This window comes from Numenius arquata, chromosome 5 (genome assembly GCF_964106895.1).
Source record: "Numenius arquata chromosome 5, bNumArq3.hap1.1, whole genome shotgun sequence".
NCBI lineage: Eukaryota > Metazoa > Chordata > Aves > Charadriiformes > Scolopacidae > Numenius > Numenius arquata.
Genome location: NC_133580.1, coordinates 58,408,281 through 58,430,132, shown reverse-complemented (window position 1 = coordinate 58,430,132; position 21,852 = coordinate 58,408,281). Strand labels below are relative to the sequence as shown.

The 21,852-nt window shown below is 38.2% G+C and overlaps 1 protein-coding gene across 1 annotated transcript in view; it reads right to left on the bottom strand.

Annotated features, from left to right (window-relative positions):
• Positions 1–857: 857 nt before the first annotated feature.
• Positions 858–21,852, bottom strand: part of JAKMIP1 (janus kinase and microtubule interacting protein 1) — a 97,329-nt gene continuing 76,334 nt past the window's right edge. The window contains exons 19-22 of the mRNA XM_074147983.1: positions 21,280–21,483; positions 6,123–6,188; positions 3,356–3,400; positions 858–900 (exon numbers count right to left, since the gene is read on the bottom strand). Of these exons, the coding sequence (XP_074004084.1) occupies positions 868–900; positions 3,356–3,400; positions 6,123–6,188; positions 21,280–21,483 (348 nt within the window). The 3' untranslated portion in view covers positions 858–867. The remainder of the gene's footprint in view (positions 901–3,355; positions 3,401–6,122; positions 6,189–21,279; positions 21,484–21,852) is intronic.

Sequence of the window (21,852 nt, the reverse complement as noted above, 5' to 3'; positions counted from 1 at the left end):
TTTATTTCACCTGGGAGGATGCCATGATTGCCAAATATTTATTTCCAACTATTTCTCTGCTTATCACATTCATCTACACACCCATTTCTTCAAGCCCCTGTTTCTTCTTGAGGAGATAACTCAGGAGAGCTGATCATGCATTCTCTTTTCCTGAGCTCTCAGGCCACCTTGGGATCTTCCATTCTCCCAGCACTATCTTTACAAGTTATTGCCTTAATTTTCGATAAACATTCAAATAATAATTTCTCCCACACAGTTCTTACCCACTTCAAAATTTTCTTAGTTCAATCTACCATCTTCCCTTTCTCCAAAATCCACCTCTTCTCCACCTGTGGACTTCTGACTTCTGAATTTAATATGAATCTTACCACTGTAGGGTTGTAAATCTCTATTTGTTTTCAACTTTGAACAGTTTTTTTTCTTGTCAGCTACTTACTATAGAGAACTTATTGTCAAACACTTAGCTTTTTTATATAGATATTAAAAAGGAGATTCTGTGTTTCCTGGGTGAAATGCAAACCACGTTTGTTGAAAGCATGCAGTATGGAGACAAAGATCTCAGTACTGTAAGAAAACCATTTGGTAGATAACAGTTCACATAGCAGCCAGTAATTGCACTTGTATCTTTTCCAGTGTTTGATTGGTGTGAGAGTGTAAATTCTGTTTAGATTTTTTTCAGTGTTTATGATGTGCTGGTCCTTATTTGATTACCAGGTCATTCCAGCTTGAAGCTATATCTTTTAAAAAATTTCTGATTTTAAATTCAAATATTTTGCAGCTTCAAGTATTATGCAAACTCATTTATAAAAAAAAATGCACCAATTTAAAGCTGCTCAATAAATATTTTCTGTGTTTTTGCATGTGGACTCAGCTGTTCACTCCACAGGTTCTTTTAATAGCCTGTACAGAAAACAAAAACAGAAAACAAAAACAACAAAAAAGAAAAAAAAAGTCTGCTGAGCTTTAGATAGGTAACATTAAATTAGAAATAAGTGTTGGCATCCAGCCCTAAATTCAGACACCACAATCTCTTTCTAAATTTTTATATTAGCTTCAAAATAACAACCAAAATTATTATTAGTAAACCATCTGATTTGCCTTGACATAATGAACAATGTTCAAAAGTCCAACTGTAGTTAAGTCTCTTAAAATAGGCCTTGCTGTGTTACATTAATCAGAGAGAGATTCACCTCTGGCAAGATGAGTTAAAGGAAATTGCTCTCCACAATAGCACTGTAATACGATGTGCACTCCTAGAAATGTGAGAGTTGAGCCGCTGTACAGCTACACAGCCATTATCCCTGCTTTAGCCCCTCAAAATGCTTGTCACCAACCTTGAATTTAACTGCGTAAATAGTTGTTGTTAATAGGAAGAATAGCAGGTTACATCAGCACAATATGTTTTCTGGAGACTAATTATACTTGTAATTTTTTTTTTTCCAAAGTGGACCCATGATACAATTAGCTCTATCAGCACAGAAGCCTATAAATCAGGCCTAAGCCTTGAAGTCAGAAAAATTTTTGATAACAGTATTTCAAAATATTTTAAATGGAATTTAAAAAATTCTGATGCTGTCATTAAGTTTATAGAATGTTTATAAATTGCCTCTGAACTTGGCCAGTATACTTTTCACAGTGTTTAAAAACAAGTATGTTCATCCACATGTTAGCACCTCTAACCCTGATTGGAGTAAAAAAGCTGGGTGAAACTCAAAGACAATAGTTTGGTGACTTCCTTTCACATCACTCTTTCAAACTTACATTAACCAAAATAGCATCTCTCTTTTCCAATCTCCACAGAACAGAAAATCCAGCTCAGATTGTGGTAAAGTGAATAGAGTACCACAAGGTTTCTTCTTTCTTCAAACACATTTCTATAAGCATATGTTCAATTTTTGACAAAATAAAGGAAATTTCAAAAGGAATGCTCAAAATGCTGTAAAAATATTGCTCAATTACTTTTCAACACCCATCTAGCAACCAAAAGAAAGCTACTGCACTTACAACAAATCACTAATACCCTTGGATTGCATTCCACCCATCTGCATCTACTATCATCTTATTGCGAAATATATAACATATGCAGCAACGCTAGTAATGAAAGATAGATCCAACTGATGCTGAGTTCCCAAGAGCATCAACAGAAAGCTCATAACTGAATGTACTGGGAGCTGAATAAACCCCTAAAAGTGCCCGTGATAATACAGATCTGATTTTTCAAAAGTACTCATGATCTGGGCAGAAGAAAATACTGTTTCAAGCTCAATGAAAGATAAACATAATAGCTTTTTTGGGTAACTATTGTCATTATGCTGCTTCTTCACACAGTACTTGATAGCAGTTTCCAAGGGGTTGATTAACTGCATCTCCTACCATAAGAAGATTCCATGAACATAATTCACAACAGATCCCAAAGAAGAAAAAACCTGGCAAAATTGTAAAGGTAAAAACACTGTGTATTTTCAGTTTAAAAACAAAATAAAACAACAACAGCAACAACAAAAAGACTGTAAATATTCAATAGTTTTAAACCATAGCTTAACTCTCTAACAGGCTGTTGAGTTACCATCCTTACTGAGCGGCAGTGTGCAACTTGCATTGCTCTAGGGAAGAGGGCTAGGACTGATTTTCTAAATTGTGTTTCCCTCTTGTTCTGTGTGAAAGGTGACCACTGCCACTGTAGTGCCTGCTACAGCTGAAGAAATTCACTCTGTCTTCTGCACTGAGCTGAAAGGACCAGGACACTGTGGAAAGGATAGCGGGAACGATGTTGGTGTCTCAAGGGAGAGACGTGGAGGTTTCTTACCCTGGCCCGTTGCATAGGTACATAGAGCGTCGGTCACATTGCAACCTTCATCATCACCTCATAAAAGGGAAATCAGGTTATTATTTCCTAAGCTATTTTGTGGCTTCAGGGATCTTGAGGAAGTAAAATGAACCCCTTTTTGTAGGGGTGGTGATACTTGCAGGGTTTTTTCGAAAGCAAAACTGAAAACCAGAGTGTTTGCCACCCCTCCATCCAGCACGACAGAAGGTAGGATCCTACAGCAACACCTGAACTTTTAGACAATATGTACCTGCTCTGCAGAACCGAAAAGCACTCACTGCAGTTAGGGCAGTCAGTATCTTAGAATGCAAAATCATATCTCATTGAAAACTCAATGACCTTCTGAGAATTCTGGGAAGGTAACTGAAGGCATCCAAGTTGGATTTTATAGGTGACTCTTCCTTTCTGTGCAAGCAAAACCAGTTATACCCTCCCCAATGGTTTCAGGGTCTTATGAAGACGATTCACAAAACATGGCAAAATCTAAGAGTTAAAAATTTAGTGCAAAGAAATATAAAGAATACCAACCACACGTCTTGGCTCAGTTGTGTCATCAAGGCCACAGAATGAATGCTAGTGAAAAAAACAAAAAAAGGAACAAAAACTATAACATAAGATCAAAAGAAAATGAGGAAAAAAGAAAAGAAAAAAGATGTAAGATATGTAATATGAAATCCAATGACATTAGTTTACAGCAGTTAGTCTTACATCAATATTAATTGGGTTGATCTGAAAGAGAGATACAGTGTACCAATCTTACTCTAAAAAGGGGTTCAAAGTTCACTATTTGAGGGCAGCTTTACAAAGGGTAACATTTGTGGATTATGTAACTTCAGAAATATAAGGCTCGGCTCTGTGACTCTGTTAAGGAAGTACTTATAATTACATGCCCAAAAGCTCTCCTGAACCAAGACTTACCAAGCCAAGGGCACAAACTGAATGCAACTTAAATGGGAGAGAATCAGTTATGAGAAAAACACGATGTGTTTAAACAGCTCTTGTTCCTCCGTAGAATAAAACTGAGATTTTACATTATTCTTTTGTATAGCCTTTAGAAGCAGAACAGTTTGCTGAAAAATCTATAGAGCAAAAATACTTTCATCCTTATGTTCTGATTTGACAGAATTTTACATAAAACTTAAAAATTTAATCCATTCCTAAAGGAAAATAAAAAGCCGAACTCATGACAGGATAACTATAAGTGGTGGATTGCCCTTTAGCTACAACCAGCAATAAGGGTCAGCTATAAATGCTTCCTTCAGAAGCATAAGACTTCACTCCATGAGAAATTATTGTGCTCAGTATCAGCAGCATGTAGGTGTCAGTCTGCACCCACTGACATATTAAACCGAACAATGAAGTAGAAGTATATCATTCATTGATTCTCTGACAACACTTCCTTTGGGCAGTCAAATTCAGAATGGGATTTAATCCCAAGGAAAAAAAAATCAGATGTAATACAGAGAGAAGGAAGCCCTCCACCCACCCAGGAGCTGAAGGGTAACATAAAATGATGAAGCTTTTTTGAGATCTCCTGCTAATGTAACATTAAGGCAAAGAGAACGTTAATCATTTTACCTCGTTACCAGCTTTCTGCTAAGCTTGTGATTAAGCTGTTTCTTTTCTAATGCTTTTCCCCACCCATTGCACTGATGAACCGGCACAGATAATGCTAACTTCCATTTTCAAAATTAGCAGTCTATCTAATCCGGTATCTACTCTCTTACCGTAATGGCAATGATTAAAGGCTTACATTTTGGCAATACCAACATCTAGAGATTTTGATGTTTTAGACTAGGTGGATAAACACTAATATTTGCAATAATTAACATGTAGGGATATTCCCTCTCCCTCAAGGTTTCTCTACCTTGAGGAGTTAACTGTAGCATCTTAGACACAACTGGCTGCAGGTATAGAAGTGGTCCGGGGCAGAAGAGGGTAAATGCAGCAAAAGAGCTCTTTAAGGGGTGGACACTACCTGTGTTTCTCTGCTGGTGGATACGGGGACCACTGCCTCCTTGGTGGATACAGACAGAACAGCCCCAGCCAGGGAGTAGTGAGTGAGGGTGACGTAAAGTGACAATTAGCAACAGCAGCAGACAGCCCAGCTCCTTACAGCTCTTCTCCTGGCTCTTCCACAAACCCAGCTGGGTATCACAGTTCAAAAAGTGCAGGACGAGGTACTGCAGAGGAGAAACAACTACTGTGGGAGCAGAAGGGGCCAAGGAAGCTGCTGAGGGAATTGGAGCTGCTAGAAGGGTGGGCTGCCAGAGGGGGACAGAGCGGGGACTGCCGCATCCCGAGAGCAGATGAAGGGACAGTGAGATTAGTGAAGGGTGAGGAAGAAACCTCCCCACATCCAGCATGCTGCTTCTCAAAGAGTCTCTCAGTTTTGCAAACCCCACTGACCTCCTCCAACTCCCATCCAGAGTCCTCCAAAAGCCTTACTTTTGCTCTTTATCCTGTTCTGATCTCGAAAGAAAAAAATGATGAATGAAATCTCCTCTAACTTCTCCATTCAGCCCGGCAGCAGGTTTGTACCCATATGGACCAGAGAAAATGAGACCATGTGACTCATCTTGGGATCAAGGCATTGGTCTAGCAAAAGGAATGTAACCATAACATTTTGCTAGAGCTTTGAGAAAGCCCCACTCTCAGCATGTGCCCTGCAGAACACCCCAAACTCCTCAAACCTGGGAAACACTTGAGCCCCCGGTCCAGGAACCTCATGCCGTCCCTTGCTTGGGCCCACAGTGACCCAAATACATCTGCTGCCTTAAGCCTCAATCAGAGCTTCTTCAAAAGAGGAGAAAATTTGGAACCGCGATATTAATTTGGAACTTGTTTCTACCTTAAAGCAAGAAATATATTTTATTTGCACTGTTCACCACATGCACCTCATTAACTTTTTTTTTTAATTTTCAGTATTTGCAAGTTTTGCAAAACAGTATTATTCAAAGAACAGGGCTGAGCTAACTGCTTCTGTCAGAGACAAACCTTTGCGTTGTTTCTTAATCTAAACCACAGCAAATCCTCCCTCTTCTAGTCTAGTGTCTTTCCAAGACCCCTTGATTCCTTTCTGTATTTGATAGAAAATTCAGATATCAAGTAATTTTGAATAGATTAGGGATGGAGCTTCATTTCATGCAGCAATGACTGGAACTCAAATTTTATCTTTCTTATTAAAATAGACTTAATGATATTAGGTTAAGTACTATCAAAATCAATGCAACAGTGAAAAATAAATTAGTATGGAAACAAAAATCCATTTTTGTTTGCCCAGGCATTTATTTACCTTTTCTTCAATTTCTTTGAGTTGCCTCTTTTGAAGTTCAATTTTATCTTCTAGTTCTCGAATTCGCTGAAACAGAAAAAAGTAAAATAGAAATTACTATATCTAATTTGAAAAGTACATGAATCAAAAAGATAAGAAATAGATTAAGAGAACAAATGCCCGTTATTAATGTAATACTTCCATTGCAGTTATATTAGGCACGTTCATGGCAGGATTGCTCCACATTTTCATGAGACCATGGCATTTTAAACAAGCTGCACATTTAGAACACCGTGTTTACTACAAGGAATCCTAATTGTCACCCCTCATTAATCATAATTTTAACATATACACACAGATAATTCCAGTTAGCATCAAAATTCTTAGAAGTACAACACTTCTTTCTCTGCAACTGCCAGAAGTTTTTCTACTTACCTAGACAGTCAGCAGATGATACTATTACATTTCATTTTAACTCCCTATTTTCATTTCCGGTAAAACATAACTATGCTTCTTGTATAGTCATGCTACACCAAAAAAGCAGAGCAAACAGATTTTCAGATCGTCACCGAGACACCATCCAGAGATCCAGCTCCATCCTATTACCAGAGCCACCTCCCACCAGAGTCAGAGGGAACATCTCCTTCAGCATAGCTCTCTGTATTTTAAAGGATTTTCCTTGTTCAGTTCCACAAAGGTTCTCCAAAAATGACTGTTGTTGGGTCCACATATCTTATTTCTGTCCTCTTGCTTTCTATAAGTTAAGCTTCTTTTTTCTTTTTTCTTTTATTTTTTCTAGGCTTCTACATTAAGAAGATGTATTTTATCACACTTTTAGAATATTGTACTTGTTACAGATAAAGTAGGTTCATAAATATTTTTTTTTTTAATAGGCAAAAACCTGGGATCTCTTGCTAACAGCCACTGGGAATCAAGGAGAATCAAGGGATTCAATCAAGGGATCAAGGAGATCAAGGGAATCAATCAATTATACTATCATCTTTTTTCAGGATTAACTACCTGACCTTTGCCTGGCCTACAATAGTTAAGGTTATTAACAGTTCTGAAATTTGAAAGAGAAATTGTCATGTAGTGTAATTTCTATGCAGGAAATTAATGAAATTAAAGTAGCAGCTGTGGCACTTCTCCCAAATTATTTTATTACTCCCAAGTTGATTTGAACAATAGTATCTCTTTCAAAACAATATTCAATCATTATTTATAAACCTGTGTGATCAACTGATATTAATAGTTGATTACCTGCATTCAATTCACAGACCTCAAATAGTGGGAAATGCCCCACAAACAGTTGCAGCAAGGCTGCTCCAATAATCCAATTCAATAACCTTTTTGTACTGGTTTTGAGAACTACAGAGTTTGGCATGGACACTTCACATCTAACCTGGAGCTACCCCAAAGATGAGGTACATCTGCCCTGCAGTTCACCTTGCCTAGGGCATACTAGTCTCCACACAAATATTGCAGACAGGTCACAAGCAACAGCTTTTTTATTGTTGCTGCTGTTTTAAATAAAAGATTTTGCTTAAATGACTTTTTTTAATATTACGCAGTCGAATAAGTCAATCAAAACCTCCACTGTATGGTGCTGCATTGCTCAGAGATTTCCCCAGATAATACAGAAGCACAAATCAGATTACCCCCGTGTGACACGAGTGCATGCAGCTTTGCTGACAGTAACAAATATCCTGAGCACAGCTGTATTAATTTCACTTTTCCTCTATTACATTTGAATTGATTTATGCTTCATCCACTCCCTGCTCAAGACAAGTCTATCTCTCAAGCAATCATCTTCATATACTATATGTACCAGGAATATTACAATGACTGTAAAAAGCCATGGGATGAGAAGCAGGCGGAGGTAATCACCTCTGAGATCTCCGGTCCATCATGTTACACTCCTATTTCTCTCCCACTCATTTCAGTTATGCTGATTCTTACTTACAACCACATCCCAGATCAGAGTGCCATGCTTCAATTCTCTGGGGGTCCTGCTATGCTTTGTGATAAAATTTGACCATGGCGAGATAAGTGGAGAGAAGCAATATTTTCAAATATCATTTTCGCCTTCAAGATTCATTGTCTGAGATATTTTTTCAATATCTGCTGAGAACTCGCCTCCAGAAAAAAGGAAAATAAAAAAGCCCCCAAACATCTGGTGGCTTTCTCACCTCAGGGTTTACAGCAAGTGTTATATTATAAAAGAACATGTTAATTGGGGTAATACAGCCTTTTTCAGATTTGGGAATTCTGTTAATTAAGTAAAAATGGAGATGTTATTATTCCCTTATGAATTTTTAATCTTTTCAAAAGATTACAGCTATTCAGCTATTCTCTCCAGCTATTCATAATAGTTCTAAAAAAAGGGGGCTTAGGTTTGTTTTCTGATTCCCACCCATAACCCACCATAATTGTTAACCTTTGTGAGATAAAAGAGTTTTAACAGTTTTAAGGTGAATAAATAGATATTTTCCTAAAAATCAGTTTAAATATAAAGACGATCTAGCAATTGAAAGGGAATACACATAGGGCTAAATTTCTTAGCAGTGAAAATCTACAAAAAAACCTCAAAACAACTAAATTTATATCAGTAAGGCAGATGATATATACAGGGTGGATATGGTCCATAGGGCAGATATTTGCATGTAGATGTGTATGTGTAGACCTGTTCCAGACTTACCACTTAAGGATAATATGTTGAAGACAGGTGACTAGTGTTTAAATAGCTAGTATTTCCCCTATATGAGTGGAAATCACAGTGACAGAAGACTTATGCTGCAAATTAGTAAGACTTTGTAACCAACTTCTTTACTACAGAAATTAAGAGTTCAAACTTAGGCATGTCAGAATTTGTTCTAAAACACAACCGTGGGCTGGAGTTTTTCATCAGGTGTCAAAGCTTGGGGGCTGTTTACTTCTAGTTGTTTACTTGCTTTCCGCTGGAGTATTGTAGGAAGGATTATCCAGGAGGATGAAGTGGGCGTAGCTATTCCCATCAATATCCTCTGATTGCACAGGGTCAGCACTGGAAGATAGCCAGCCTGGCTCAGCTATTTATATATCCTGCAAATTCTGATTTAATTCATTTATTTCCATTTAACAGCAGAGATGGCCTTAAAAATATATACACATATATGCAACACATTGGCAGGAAAAAACAGATTTACACCTGCATATAGTATTTAACGCATAACAATATTTTTTTTTCCCCATTGTACCTATCTGCATTTACAGTATTACCTTGATCACACAAAGATAGCAATTTCCAAAAATTCCAAAAAAATACATGTAACCTACATGCAATAATTCTATCTTTAGCAAAAAAAGTATCTTCTAGAAGTAGCAAGAGATGTTCCTCAGTTGAAGCTGATATTAAACTACTGAGAAAGGAAATTAAACAAAAATTGCATATACTAATTAAGACCAAAGGCAGGACTGCTTGAGATTCAGTATAAGCATTTACATCTTTATCTACTGTTCCTTTTATTTGCAAGAAGCAATCAAGAAGCTGTAAACTCCCTCTCAGGTTTTCGACACTTGATCAGATGCTTTCAGTGAATTCTGATTTGTTTATGTTTGCAAAAGCATAATTGTGACAACAAAACACGCAGAACTATTTTATTGTTATCAAGAAATTCTACCTGCTCTCATGCTTCAGGACATAAACTGGTGATCAGTAAGTCAAGCTTTTCCTACTATGTCATATAGAGTTATAACAATTGTGGTGTAAAAGACGCATTCTGCTCTATCCTTGACAAGGCTCTCAGGAACCTTGCAGGATAAATCCAGTGCATTTTCAACTGCACAAAAAACTATGTGAGAAAGCAACAAAATCTACTATATCTTGCTCTCAAAACAATCTTTGTTGAGAAGAAAGCCATAGGCCACTCCTTATTTTCTTTTTTAAAAAGGGAGGGATGGGAGGTACAGTTAGACACACCTAAAATCAGCACAACGTTTATGTTTCCTTTAACCCCCCCAGCATCCTCACAGTCAGAGTGAGGATTAGGAACAAAGTGGAGCAGTGCTCTGCTGGGTTCTAGCAATTCCTGTGATTCTACGATTAACAGAGGCCCCTCAGTCACATGAGTGCACCTTTTGGGGACTGACAGGATCCATGAGAATAACATTGTGTTGTCAAACCATGGGGCCATACAAAGGAATTACTGTAGGCAAACAAAGAGCCACAGTCAGGCACAAAATAGTGCAATGAGAATGCAACCATGAAAGAGAAGAGCTTAAACGTTAGGGACATGGATTCTTAACGCTGTCCACCTTGCCTGCATTCAAAACCAACCTGCCAAAATAATGAATACTAATTTGTCATTGATTTTGTTTCAATAGCAAATAAAACCTCACAAAACTTCTGGATGACAGATGGGTAGATTTGTGAATACTCCCTGTTACTACCTTCACTCCCATGGACCAATCTTGAGTTTTGGAAAGAGGGTTGGAGGAGCGTCCATTTCAGGATGGAAGACACCTATTTGATAAATCATCCTTCCACTAGCAATGAAGTTTGCTGCTGCTTCTGAGTAAGTGCTTGCAAGCAGCCAGAAAGCAGCAGGGGCTGGAAGGGCCCTACTGCTGTACTGAGTTAACAGCAGATGGCTCTGCCTGCCAAGCTACGGCTGGAACAGCAGCTTCAGCTCTGTCAGGAATGAGGCTCAGCTGAGAAATCCATGTGCATTTCCAGACAGCTACATGAACAGACTTTTAAGCTCCATTATAAATTTTTTCTTAATAGTAGTTACATATACATTATATATACAAAGGTAGGTGACACGGCCATAGCCCTGATGGACAGCCTAAAAATGCTAACAATTTGGCAAGAGAGGGAACATCCAGAAAGTTCAGGTAGCTAAAGCATACATTTCCTTTGGAAGTCTGTAGTGCGAAGACAGGCATATGACTGCAAGTCTGCTAAAACACCCCTAACGTGGCACTATACGGGACATGGCATTACTGAACAGAGCCATAAAAGGAAAGTTTGCCATCAGTCATTTCCAATTGTATAAATTATATGTTCACTGACTGCAGTGATCATATACTGCCCTTCCCCTTCAGTCCAGTGCTCAGAGAGCTCCCAAACACAAAGAGCTGTCAAATTTCCCAAAAGTGGGAAAAGAAACATTTTCCCCAGCAGAAGTTTCCTAATGTGCAGAAGATTCCTCCAAAAAGCTTATAACCCTCATTTCCTTTCACCTCATGAAGGGAAGAAGTTTGCCTTTCTGGGAAATAGGATACACTTCTTGAAGTGCAATTATTCACTCAAGCAATTACTTTGCTTGGATCCATCCAAGCAGATTGCATGGCAAGCGCCTTTAGTTTGTATCTTCTAGTACTGGTAGGGAATTTAAGACAAGTCAGCTCTTCCTTTCTGAGGTGACAGAGGGCTGAGACACCAAGATGGGACTACACGTTATTACTCACAGCAGTTCTAACCTTCCTCCAGAAGGTGAGGCTCTAAGCTCACATGGAACACTGCTGTATAGGTGGTATGCTGCCTGAGCTGGCCTATGCAGGACAAATTTGGGTGTCTCTGCACCTACAGCTCAGTTTTCCAGACAGTTGGACAATTTCCGTGGAGGTAGGTTGTTGTTTTCCAAATACATCTAAACTCAGCAAAAGGCTGGATAACCCTAGAGGTAAATTCATTATTCTCATGAATCCCTTTGCACAAAGGTGAAAATAAAGGGATAATACAGTTTTAAAAACTGAATTAAAGGCAATGGAGTCTTTGCAGACCATTCAAATCAAAGGTCAGGTCCAATGGAATGATATTAATGCATTGCCAGTGCAGAACCAGCTAGGTACTGATTTCAAAAGGGAAATTTCTGTGATTTTTAGCATGGTGTGCCTCCTGTGGCTACACTGCAACATCAAGGTTGCAAGCCACATCTCTGGTACATCTGAGGAATCGAGGTTTAGGTGAAATACAAGCAACATGATGGTGGATGAGTGCCTGGAAATATTACTCTACTTTCACTAACAGAGAAATTCCAATAACAAGGGCTTAGAAAACTCAGCTTGCATTATGGAGCAAAGAAGTACAAATAATGAAGCCAATAGTAGAAATGACAGCATTGCACTTCCATTACTTAACATCATTGACTGGTACAAATAATGAAGCCAACAGTAGAAATGATAGCATTGCACTTCCATTACTTAACATCATTGACTGGTTTAGACAAAACAAAAAAATTGCTCCATTAAAAAAAAAAGCTAATTGCATTCCTACACAGTACACGTGAAGTACGTGTGCCCAACTTGTGTTATAATAGCAATCCATCTACATTAAGTACCGTTCCCATTAATATAGCACCCATTGTAAAGGAGTGCTGAAATAAATAGAAATCCTTCCACTGAGCTCAGTGAGCCCTGGATTGCAGTCTCGGAGCTATCATTTTTCTGCTCGAGGCAATAAATCAGCCCAGTAATGATTTATCATAATTTTGAGAGTTTGCCATGGGAGGAACTTCAGTATTACAAAGAAACAAAATTGTTCTCAGGTGCAATGAAGTACCCTACTACTCTAAGATGCTAGGTCCAAATTTCTTCCACCAAGCAAACAAAATATGTGTATTTCCTCATTTGTTTTAGTTTTTCTTTCATGACCTCAAATTCTGATGAGAAACAGACTGTGTCCATTTACACGGTCCCTTACACACATTCTGCTTTTTTGACCCAATCTCCCAGCTACCTTTTTAGTAGCAAACACAGATCTGAGAATTTTGGTGTTTTCTGTTTATTGGGTAGTGATAGGGGCTAGTTGAAATGCAATTCTTCATTCAAGCCTTTTGTCCTCTCCAACTCACTCATAGCATCAGCCAGTCATTCACAGTCCTGAACTAACATCTCAGACGGCTTTAAATCCTCAAGGAGCTTTGCCAAATGCTACCAGGAAAGGAACTATAGAGACAGATTTCCTCTGCCAGACAACGATGACCACATCATCCTTCATATAGGTGTCAAGCTGCAAAACTGATGTTCTTGTTTCCTAGATAAGTATGTAAGTAGAGAGCCCATCTGAATAAACATACTCTTTTACTGACTGCAACATCAAGATCAATTTATGTGGCTGCAAAATATGCTCCTTGCTGTGCTACTATAGTTGTGAAAACACAAGAATGTGCTAATCAGGGGGTTTAGAAATCACCTTAATAGTTCCTGTGACACACTCTTATTGGATTTGCATTCATCTGCAAATCCAAGAAAACAATTTGATAATTTTAGCACAAAGCAGACAAAGAAGGATTTGCTAAGCTGCTTAGAGCCTCGGCTCTGAAATGTTGGGAAGGTTCAGGTTGATGTACGTTTGCAGAATAGGCACCATGGATGGACCGTATCAGACATGAACCGTGTTTTGAATCTTTGAAGCCACCTTATGATCAAGAATGTATGGCATTCTGCAGCAAAATGTAGCAAGGGAAATATTTTATCAATCTGACAAAGGGAGGAATCAATGTTGTTTCATTATATCATTATTTTAAGCAGCTTCTCAACACTATTAAGACACAGGTATGTAAGATCTTTAATAATGTGAGCAGCATAACTGTGTTACATATATAAATTTAAACAAAGATGAACATAAACTGACTTGCTTTTAGCTATTACTCAAATCAGTAATAACATGATGGATAAAATTCCTTAATGAAAATAAATATATTGTTTTCTTGATTTTTTTTTTTTTAAACTAATGTATTTTAACAGTTGTTTAAAAGCCTCTATGGTGTTTACAATACTATTTGCATAGGTAATTGCCACATGCATTTACTCAAGCTGTTTGATCTGCTACTTGAAAGGGGTCTGGACTCAGGAATCCAAATGTTCCCTTTACTCCCATATTCCTTGAATGTGATTTTGCATAATGGTCACAAGGAAAAAGCAAGCACACTGTAACAGTATTAGCTTAAGCTATTTTTTTTTTTTGTCATCTTGTTTTACTTTATGAATGAAAATTTAATACAAATTTCATCCAGTTGAATATGGGAATTTTTGTGATACTCTACCTCTCTGATTCTCACCAAGGTCCTTCTTTACATAGCAGGTAAAAATTTCATTCCTTTCTTGTTCTGCTGTGTCAACCACAATAATGCAATTAATTGTTACTGAAGTAGCAGAATTGTTCTTGTTAATCTTTATTACGCATTTGTCTTTATTTTATTATGCATTTGTCTTTATTTTATTATGTTTCTTTATTTGTCTTCCTGAGGAGAATGAATCTTTTAGAGCTGCACCGGTGCATTTCTCAGCATGAAAGTTAATATATTCCATCGCAGTGGTCTTAGTAGTAAATCAGTGAATTTTATGAATCCATTTAGCTTAAAATAATAATTTTTTATAAGTTGATGCTGAATGACAAAAAGATATGGCTTAATTTACTAGTAAACTTGATTTATTATTTTTTAACACTGAGAATCTTTTAATTTGTGCTATATTAAAAACTACATCATACACTGATATCTAACAAAAAATATCAACAGTCTTATTGCTTTCATTAGGGAAAAACAATAATTAAAGCCACGTTAGCCTTAAACTTACACAGATTGGCTATTCTAAGTCTACGTGGGCTCAGAACAAAAAACACATTCAACATCTTAAAATTGACTTCTTGGCAGCCTAAACTCATTATTGGGGGGTGGGGAGGAAGAATAATATAATATTTATTTAGCATTAAATTTAGATTATGGTATTTAAATAGCAAATATCCATGTAAGTAATTATCATGACATATGTATGAATTGTGCATAAAAAACACATCTGCACTTCTATAACAAACTTTACAACACATTCTTGCCGTTCCTCAACTTCCACTGGCCTTTCCTAAGAAACAGGGTATTCAGGATTTTAGCTTAGAGGATTTCAGCATTCAAACTTCAGTTGAGTTTTCTTGATTCTAATACTACTTTAAGGCACAAAGTTGCTCTTAACTTGAGTACAACCTCAATTACACCTTGTTTAGGACAGAAGTAGCAGATCCTTCAGATATATTTTGTAGGTATTACGTCAGCCTGGCTATCATCACTTATTCAGACAAGTAGCATCACTAAGGCAGTTAGCAAAGCAGGCATGGTTTGATCTGAAGCCTAAATATACAGAAAACATACCTAAGGAAAAATTGTAGAATAAACATATAGAAATGGCTACATTTAATTCTGATCTGCCATGCATGTCATCTGTGGGAAATTACAGAATTTTATTGTGATAGTGTCATTATAGCAGCAATGATGCCTTTAAAGACTCAACATTCACTCCTGCATGACAAATCAATACCACAGGTCAACTATGATTAACCTAGTCATGATGTGCTTGATGAATACAGATTACAGTTAGATAGCTATTATACGAGATGCCTTTAAGAGCAATTCATGAATATAAAAATGCATTATCACAGTAATCTATTATATGCTGAACAGCAAAGCACAGAACATTTCTCAACCACAAGCATTAGTAATTGCAAAAAAAGAAAATAAAAATATAAAATCATTGGTTGCCCTATGTACTCCTCTTCATGTACAGCTGTATGCAAACGGCTGGGAGTGAACTTTGGTAGCATCTTAACACTTCAGAATTAAAATAAAAACATTAAAACAGATTGTATCTATATAGATTTGGATGTAAAATTATCTGAGACTCTCCCAAATTATTACTGTGTAAGTAATCTTAGTAGGAAAACTTCTACCTACTTCCTAAATTGTGTGACAAAGCTGTGAGTTTTTGACCAAAGCAGCCTCTCTGGCACAAGGCAACATGCCTGAGGAGTCAGTGTCTTTAATTTATCCTGACACAAGGCAATGTGGCAAAGAGGACAAATTTAAAACAGTACTTCCTTGTGCCTGTCAATGAGATACACTGAGCAGAGCATCCTCCCTCACTCTCCCCTTCCCCCAAGAGCCTTCCCAGTCAAATGTTAAAACTTAATAATTCTCCTTGGGTGAAAAATAAGCAGTCTATCAACCATAACAGATTACACAGCAAAGGGGAGCATAACAACTGCTGGATTTATTCAAGTTTTAGCTGAACACCTGTAGTATGTCAAGTGGCAAATCTCAGGTTCCTACTTCACGCTGGCAATTACTCGATTAACAGTATTTTTTTTTTTTTTTAAATGAAGGTTTTCAGGGAAAAAAAACACCAAAACAAAACTTCAAACCAAATATTTATTCCAAATGGCTGAGCCAATATCATCTTATACCTACAGTGATATCCAACCCTATGGATTTGTAAACAAACTATTCTCCCAGTGCAAAAAGGTGCCCTACTTATGAGAGAGCCAGGAGAACTCATGGAGGAATGGCATCCACTATTGCTTTGTTTGACCTTTAATCAGTAAGAACTTAGCTATTCCGGTCAGAAAAAAAAAAAAAAGGAACAAGGAAACTTAGTGAAGGAAATTAGTTTGGTATTTATCAATTTCAAGCTATATCTATATTTTGTCATTTCAGGATCAAAAAAACATATCACTGCTTCTGACTTTTCCTTGGAGTCCATGAAAAAAAGTGCCTGAGGCATCACATTTTCAGTGAATCCTTCTCTATGGCAGTGACATATAGAGGTCAGTTTCAAGTTATACATGTTTTGTCCTAAAGGATTTTCCTATGGCTTCTTCTAGTAAAACGTACAAATAAAGTTGCAATTTCTGCTTTTATTACTAACGAATAATCCAAGCCGGTTAGAGGAGTAAATGTTGTAGTTTAAAAGACCACAGTTAAAATATTTACAGCTATATTCCAACTATCTAGAGTTGCCTTCAGAACTCCACAGGCATATTATATTCAGGTCTAGAACTGAAACGATGGTTTGTTTTAATCTGTAAAACTGAGCTCCACCCAAGAATATTCCAACCCAAGTTAGAGTAAAACATCACCAGCTTAGTACAGTACTACAGTGCAATACAGAGAGAAAAAAGTTTCACACTTTTGGGCGACACAATGAACTAACATTTATTTTCTACTTCTTTTTTCTTACAATTTTATACAAAGATGTGATTGCTCTGGGAAATTATTGGATTACATTAATAAAATCTGTCTCTCATATCCTTCCTGATTGGCAGCAACCATTTTTGGAACTGAGTGTGTGTCAATCTGCTGTCTTTCAAGGATTTTCTAGCTTTTCTTTTTATTTAAAATAACTTAACATAAAATCAGAAAAAATTCTATTTTTATTATAAATTTTCTTCATGTTTGAATACTGCCAACCGTGCAATTTGAATTAACCTATCCTAATTTAAAGCCTGGTTCTGATGACTTTCCACAGTTTCTAAATTCAGAAGCAGCTACAGTCAAACCAACAGGAATATACTTTAAGTTCGATCCTAACTGGTTTATGTAAAGCACAATTTGATTTTTAAATATTTATTAATTTCAGCTGATAACACAACCAGAGTATATTTTTAAGGTGATCCAACCACGATACTATGTGGATTTTTTGTGTTGGTTTTTCTTTGGGTGGGTAGTTTTAGTTTTTTGGGTTGGGGTTTTTTTTTAGGGGGGGGAAAGAGGGGGGAGATTGAGTTTGCTTAATGAAGAAGTTGATATAACTGCTTCAGAAACACATCTCTCTCCATTTGAAATATTTTTTTCTCAGAGATGTTTTTTATAGCTACACCAACACATTTTTCCTCTCTTTCTCAAAATGCCTTAGCATGTTATATATATATAAAAAGATACCCTTCTTAGGAAAACTTGCTAGTAATGATCTTCATATTTTCCAAAGCACAAATGTTACTTTTAAATGAAGTCTTGCTAAAAATAAACCAGACGCTGATTTACAAGAGCTTATAATAACAGTGTAACACAATGAGACATTTTTGATGGCAATATATGCAGGAACAGCAGTTGAACTGCACATACCCTATGGCTAGGAGCAAATATCACAAGCTGCTCATGACAGATTTTTAATTAACATATTTTGCCTCCTCCAAATAGACAGGATGGTGTAAATCAAAGCACCTTCTTTGCCGTAAAGGGAGTACTGTCAATATGCTTCAGCTGAGGATCTGTCCCCCAGACCTGCATGTTGCACTCTGGGTTTAATAAAAGCGCTGTATGCCTTAGCAAGCAGATCTAATCACACAGTCTGTCTAATTTGGCTCCACAGAGGCCTGGTTTCCTTAATACAGAATGGGTGTACGTGAATGGTTCCATTTATATACTAACGAAAAATAATGATGCAGGGCTATGCACAGATGAACAGACCTACCAATGTAAAACAGGGCCTAACGTCCTAAAATACATTTATTTCACTGGAACAAAGTCAATGCCCAGTGGCTAAGAACTGAGGCTTCATATCTGGACAAAGAAGCACACATAAAGCAGCACAGGCTCACATTTGGACAACAGTTTACCCACTTTCTTATGTACGCCCCTGTCCCTTTCAGACAGCACATTCCCCAGCATCTCACAAGCTAAATCCTCCAAGTCCCTGCATGAAGCAGTTCACCTATAATGAAACCCTGCAGACCTACCTGCAGCATTCATCACATGCCTTGCCACTTCTCCATCCAGCAGTATGGTCAAGGACCATTTACATGCAGAAGGAGAGAACTCCTCCTTCTCCATCATCAGATGTTCTTGGACCCCCACTCTGTATGTCTGACATCAAAACTTTGACTCAGAGAAGGTTGTAGCCAGCCTGCCAGGATAAGCACAGTTGTTCTTTTGAAGCCCTTGTATCAGGCAGACCAGAAGTTAGTGGAAGCAAAGGAACGGGCCTTCTGGAAGGGATCAAACTTCCAGAGTTTCAGATAATTTGGAGTCTTTAATACATGGTTTCTATTTCAGGGAAAGTTTGAGAGTGTTTGCAACAAGGACATTCTGTATTAAGCCTTGTAGGTCCATCACGCTTTCATATCATTCTCCGTAATCTCCACTTCAGCAGAATAAGAAGGGTGGTGCAGACTGTGCAAATATGACCAGGCCTAGACTATGGTTTTGCCAAAATAAAGTGTAATGGGTGCTTGCTAATGCCACAATGTCAGCAAAAGAAAAGAGGGGATTCATTTAATATAGCATCTAGGGAGGTACTGCACTTAGAGCAGCTTCATCCGTACCTTAGGACCCTGCCAACACAAGTGTGCTCTCATTTTTGTAGCATGTCAGCTGCTGTCATCTGCCAGCTTAGATGAATGAAATCGTACGAGAATTAGCCCTGTGACACTACTGATCCATGCTAGGGGGTTTTGTTTGGTTGGGTTTTTTAAGCCATGGACATTTACATACAAACTACTAGGTTATTAGTGTTGATCACTGGTCCTGTAAGGACTCACAACCTTCAAGAAGAAAACAACTGAGAAGAAGAAACTGAGGAAAAGATTTCAAATGCAATCTGTTAATCTCCCATATCCAGGCAAATTAACTACTGTCCTTGCCTTTGTCTTTCTTGTCTACTATGGGGGGTTAAAAATAAATGACTAAAATAGCTCCTTCTTAAGCAGTAAAGCTGTAACATTAGCGTGTCTAATGAGATGGGCACAACACGAAACTTTAGTGAGACAGTATAGAATGGATCTGGAGACAGCTACATAAACATCCATGGCTAATGAGATATGTTTACGCTAGCATTTTTATTCAGAGAAGGAGAGAAGTCTTCTTCCACGCTCATCATATTTAACTTTATGTTGTGGACCAGCCTGTGAATACAAGAACTGGACTCAACTGAAGATGTGCTCCAGATGTACACCTAAAGTGCTCTGACCAATAGTGAGCAGTCCAGGGACCAAATGGAACATAGTCCAAACTAAACCCCTGATGTCTGGCTAGGAAATTGGACTGTCTAAGAGACTAGCAAAATCCCCATTCTCACTAATTTTCAGCTACACTAATAACATCAAGCTAATAACTTCTGGCTTCATCCTTTTTTACCAAATTTCATATATTTACTCTATACTCTTTCTTTCTGACACTTTTAGCAGCAGCTGGTGCTTACCTTCCCCAGCTTTTTGTACACCATCACTGATTTGACACCCATTAAAAAAATTCATCTCCTGATCTCAGTGTCACGTGTTCCAAACTCAGGGAACACAGTGAAGGAGTAAGAGAAATGAGACTTCTAGGAAGTCAGAGCTCAGCTTTAACACTGGCACCATAAGCACTTCTCGTCATGGCAGGATGACAGGAGATGAGCACAACAGCACCAGGTTAGTACGTTACATCGTTGTGGTCTATATTTATCTACAAAGCCAATTTGAACAGCAAAAGGCTTGAAATAAGCTAAATGCAGTCCTTGCCCCAGTGACCAGCATCTGAGATAGAAACAACCTGCTGAACACACCTGAATATCAGAGTTTGGTATTTACAATGTGGTTCCAGATTTGCACAGAAAGTAGCAATAGCAACTGGAGGGTGGTCCTCAAGATCTAAGACATCTGGCTGCATCTTCCAGAGGTTACTATAAAGAGGAACCAAAATCCCTAGGAACAATTACTCTTGCTGGAATAAAAAACACCCTGAGACATGCAGTTCCCTTCTTTCCCTGAATATTTGCACAGAAAAACTAGCAATCCTACCAAAAGTTGCTTCAGAAAATAATTACCACACTTGCCAGGAACTTGCCTGAATTCATGTTGTCAGCACTTGTCCTTAAGCAAGTGACTTAGACAGACAAGGCTTTTCTGAACTAATTTGAAGCCATGAAAGCTTGCAAATGGCCTCTTAAAAGACTTTGTATGAGTTCCTCTTTTTTTTTTTTTTTTTTTTTTTTTTTTTTTCATTTTAAAAGATTTCACAAATAGCTCAAAGAAATAGAAGGGGGAAAAAATGAAAAAATTTAATTCCTGTAACTGCTGCTTCTGCCTTTCCTCTTTTCATAGTGTTACACTCTTGCAACCTTCCATTCTGGCTTTTTCTAATTTTGGCCTTAAACTTGCAACAAAGCTCCCCTTGGAGTCCTGTGGAAGACTGTGTGTTTGTACACACGAGACAGATTGTGCAACAGGACCTTATAGTGAGACAGTGACTTGGTTTGTGTGTGTGTGTGTGTACCATGCCCAGTGCAACCGGGTCCCTGACGCTGCTCCTCTCCTTGACACGGGAGCAAGACAAAGAGTAGACTGAGCGTAACTCAACGAGGTGAGGGTGAAGCGATGCTGTTGTATGGGCAGTGGCGGCAACCACAGAGGTAACACCAACAAGGGGGAAGGAGGGAGAAGGGGGATTACCTGCTGTGCCTGCTGCAGCAGCTCCATTCGCTCGTGCAAGATCTGGCTGTCAAACTCACGGCTCTGCCTCAGGATCTGCCGCCGCACCTTCTCCACTGCAGCTCGCAAATCCTCCCTCTGGGCTTCGGTCAGCGACTCGCTCGCCCGCCTCCCTGGATCCTGCTGCAGGGCATTATACAGCGTGGCTTCCAGCTCCTGGATTTTCTAATGCAACCCAAATCACATACAGACAACAGGCTGCCGTTTGAATCCAGCAAGCAAACGACCCACCAACAGCTAGAGGAGAAGGCTAGCAAGCAAAGCCTTAGGCAGGAGGGAAGGACGGACACAGACAGGTAGACAGAAAGCGGCAGTTGTGAGCAGTGAGGAGCATTCCACACAGAGTGCACGTAGCCTCCTGGCACTGATTTACACCCAGGCAATGCTTCCTGTTCTAGTAAATGATTGATTTCTTCTATTTAAGAAAGTTCAGATGGTAAGTCTGTGCTCAGTACATAACAAAACCCCAGTCTCTGATGCTGAACATCACAAAGTTAATGCAAACAAACAGATTCCCTTTAACTGCAACTGAAC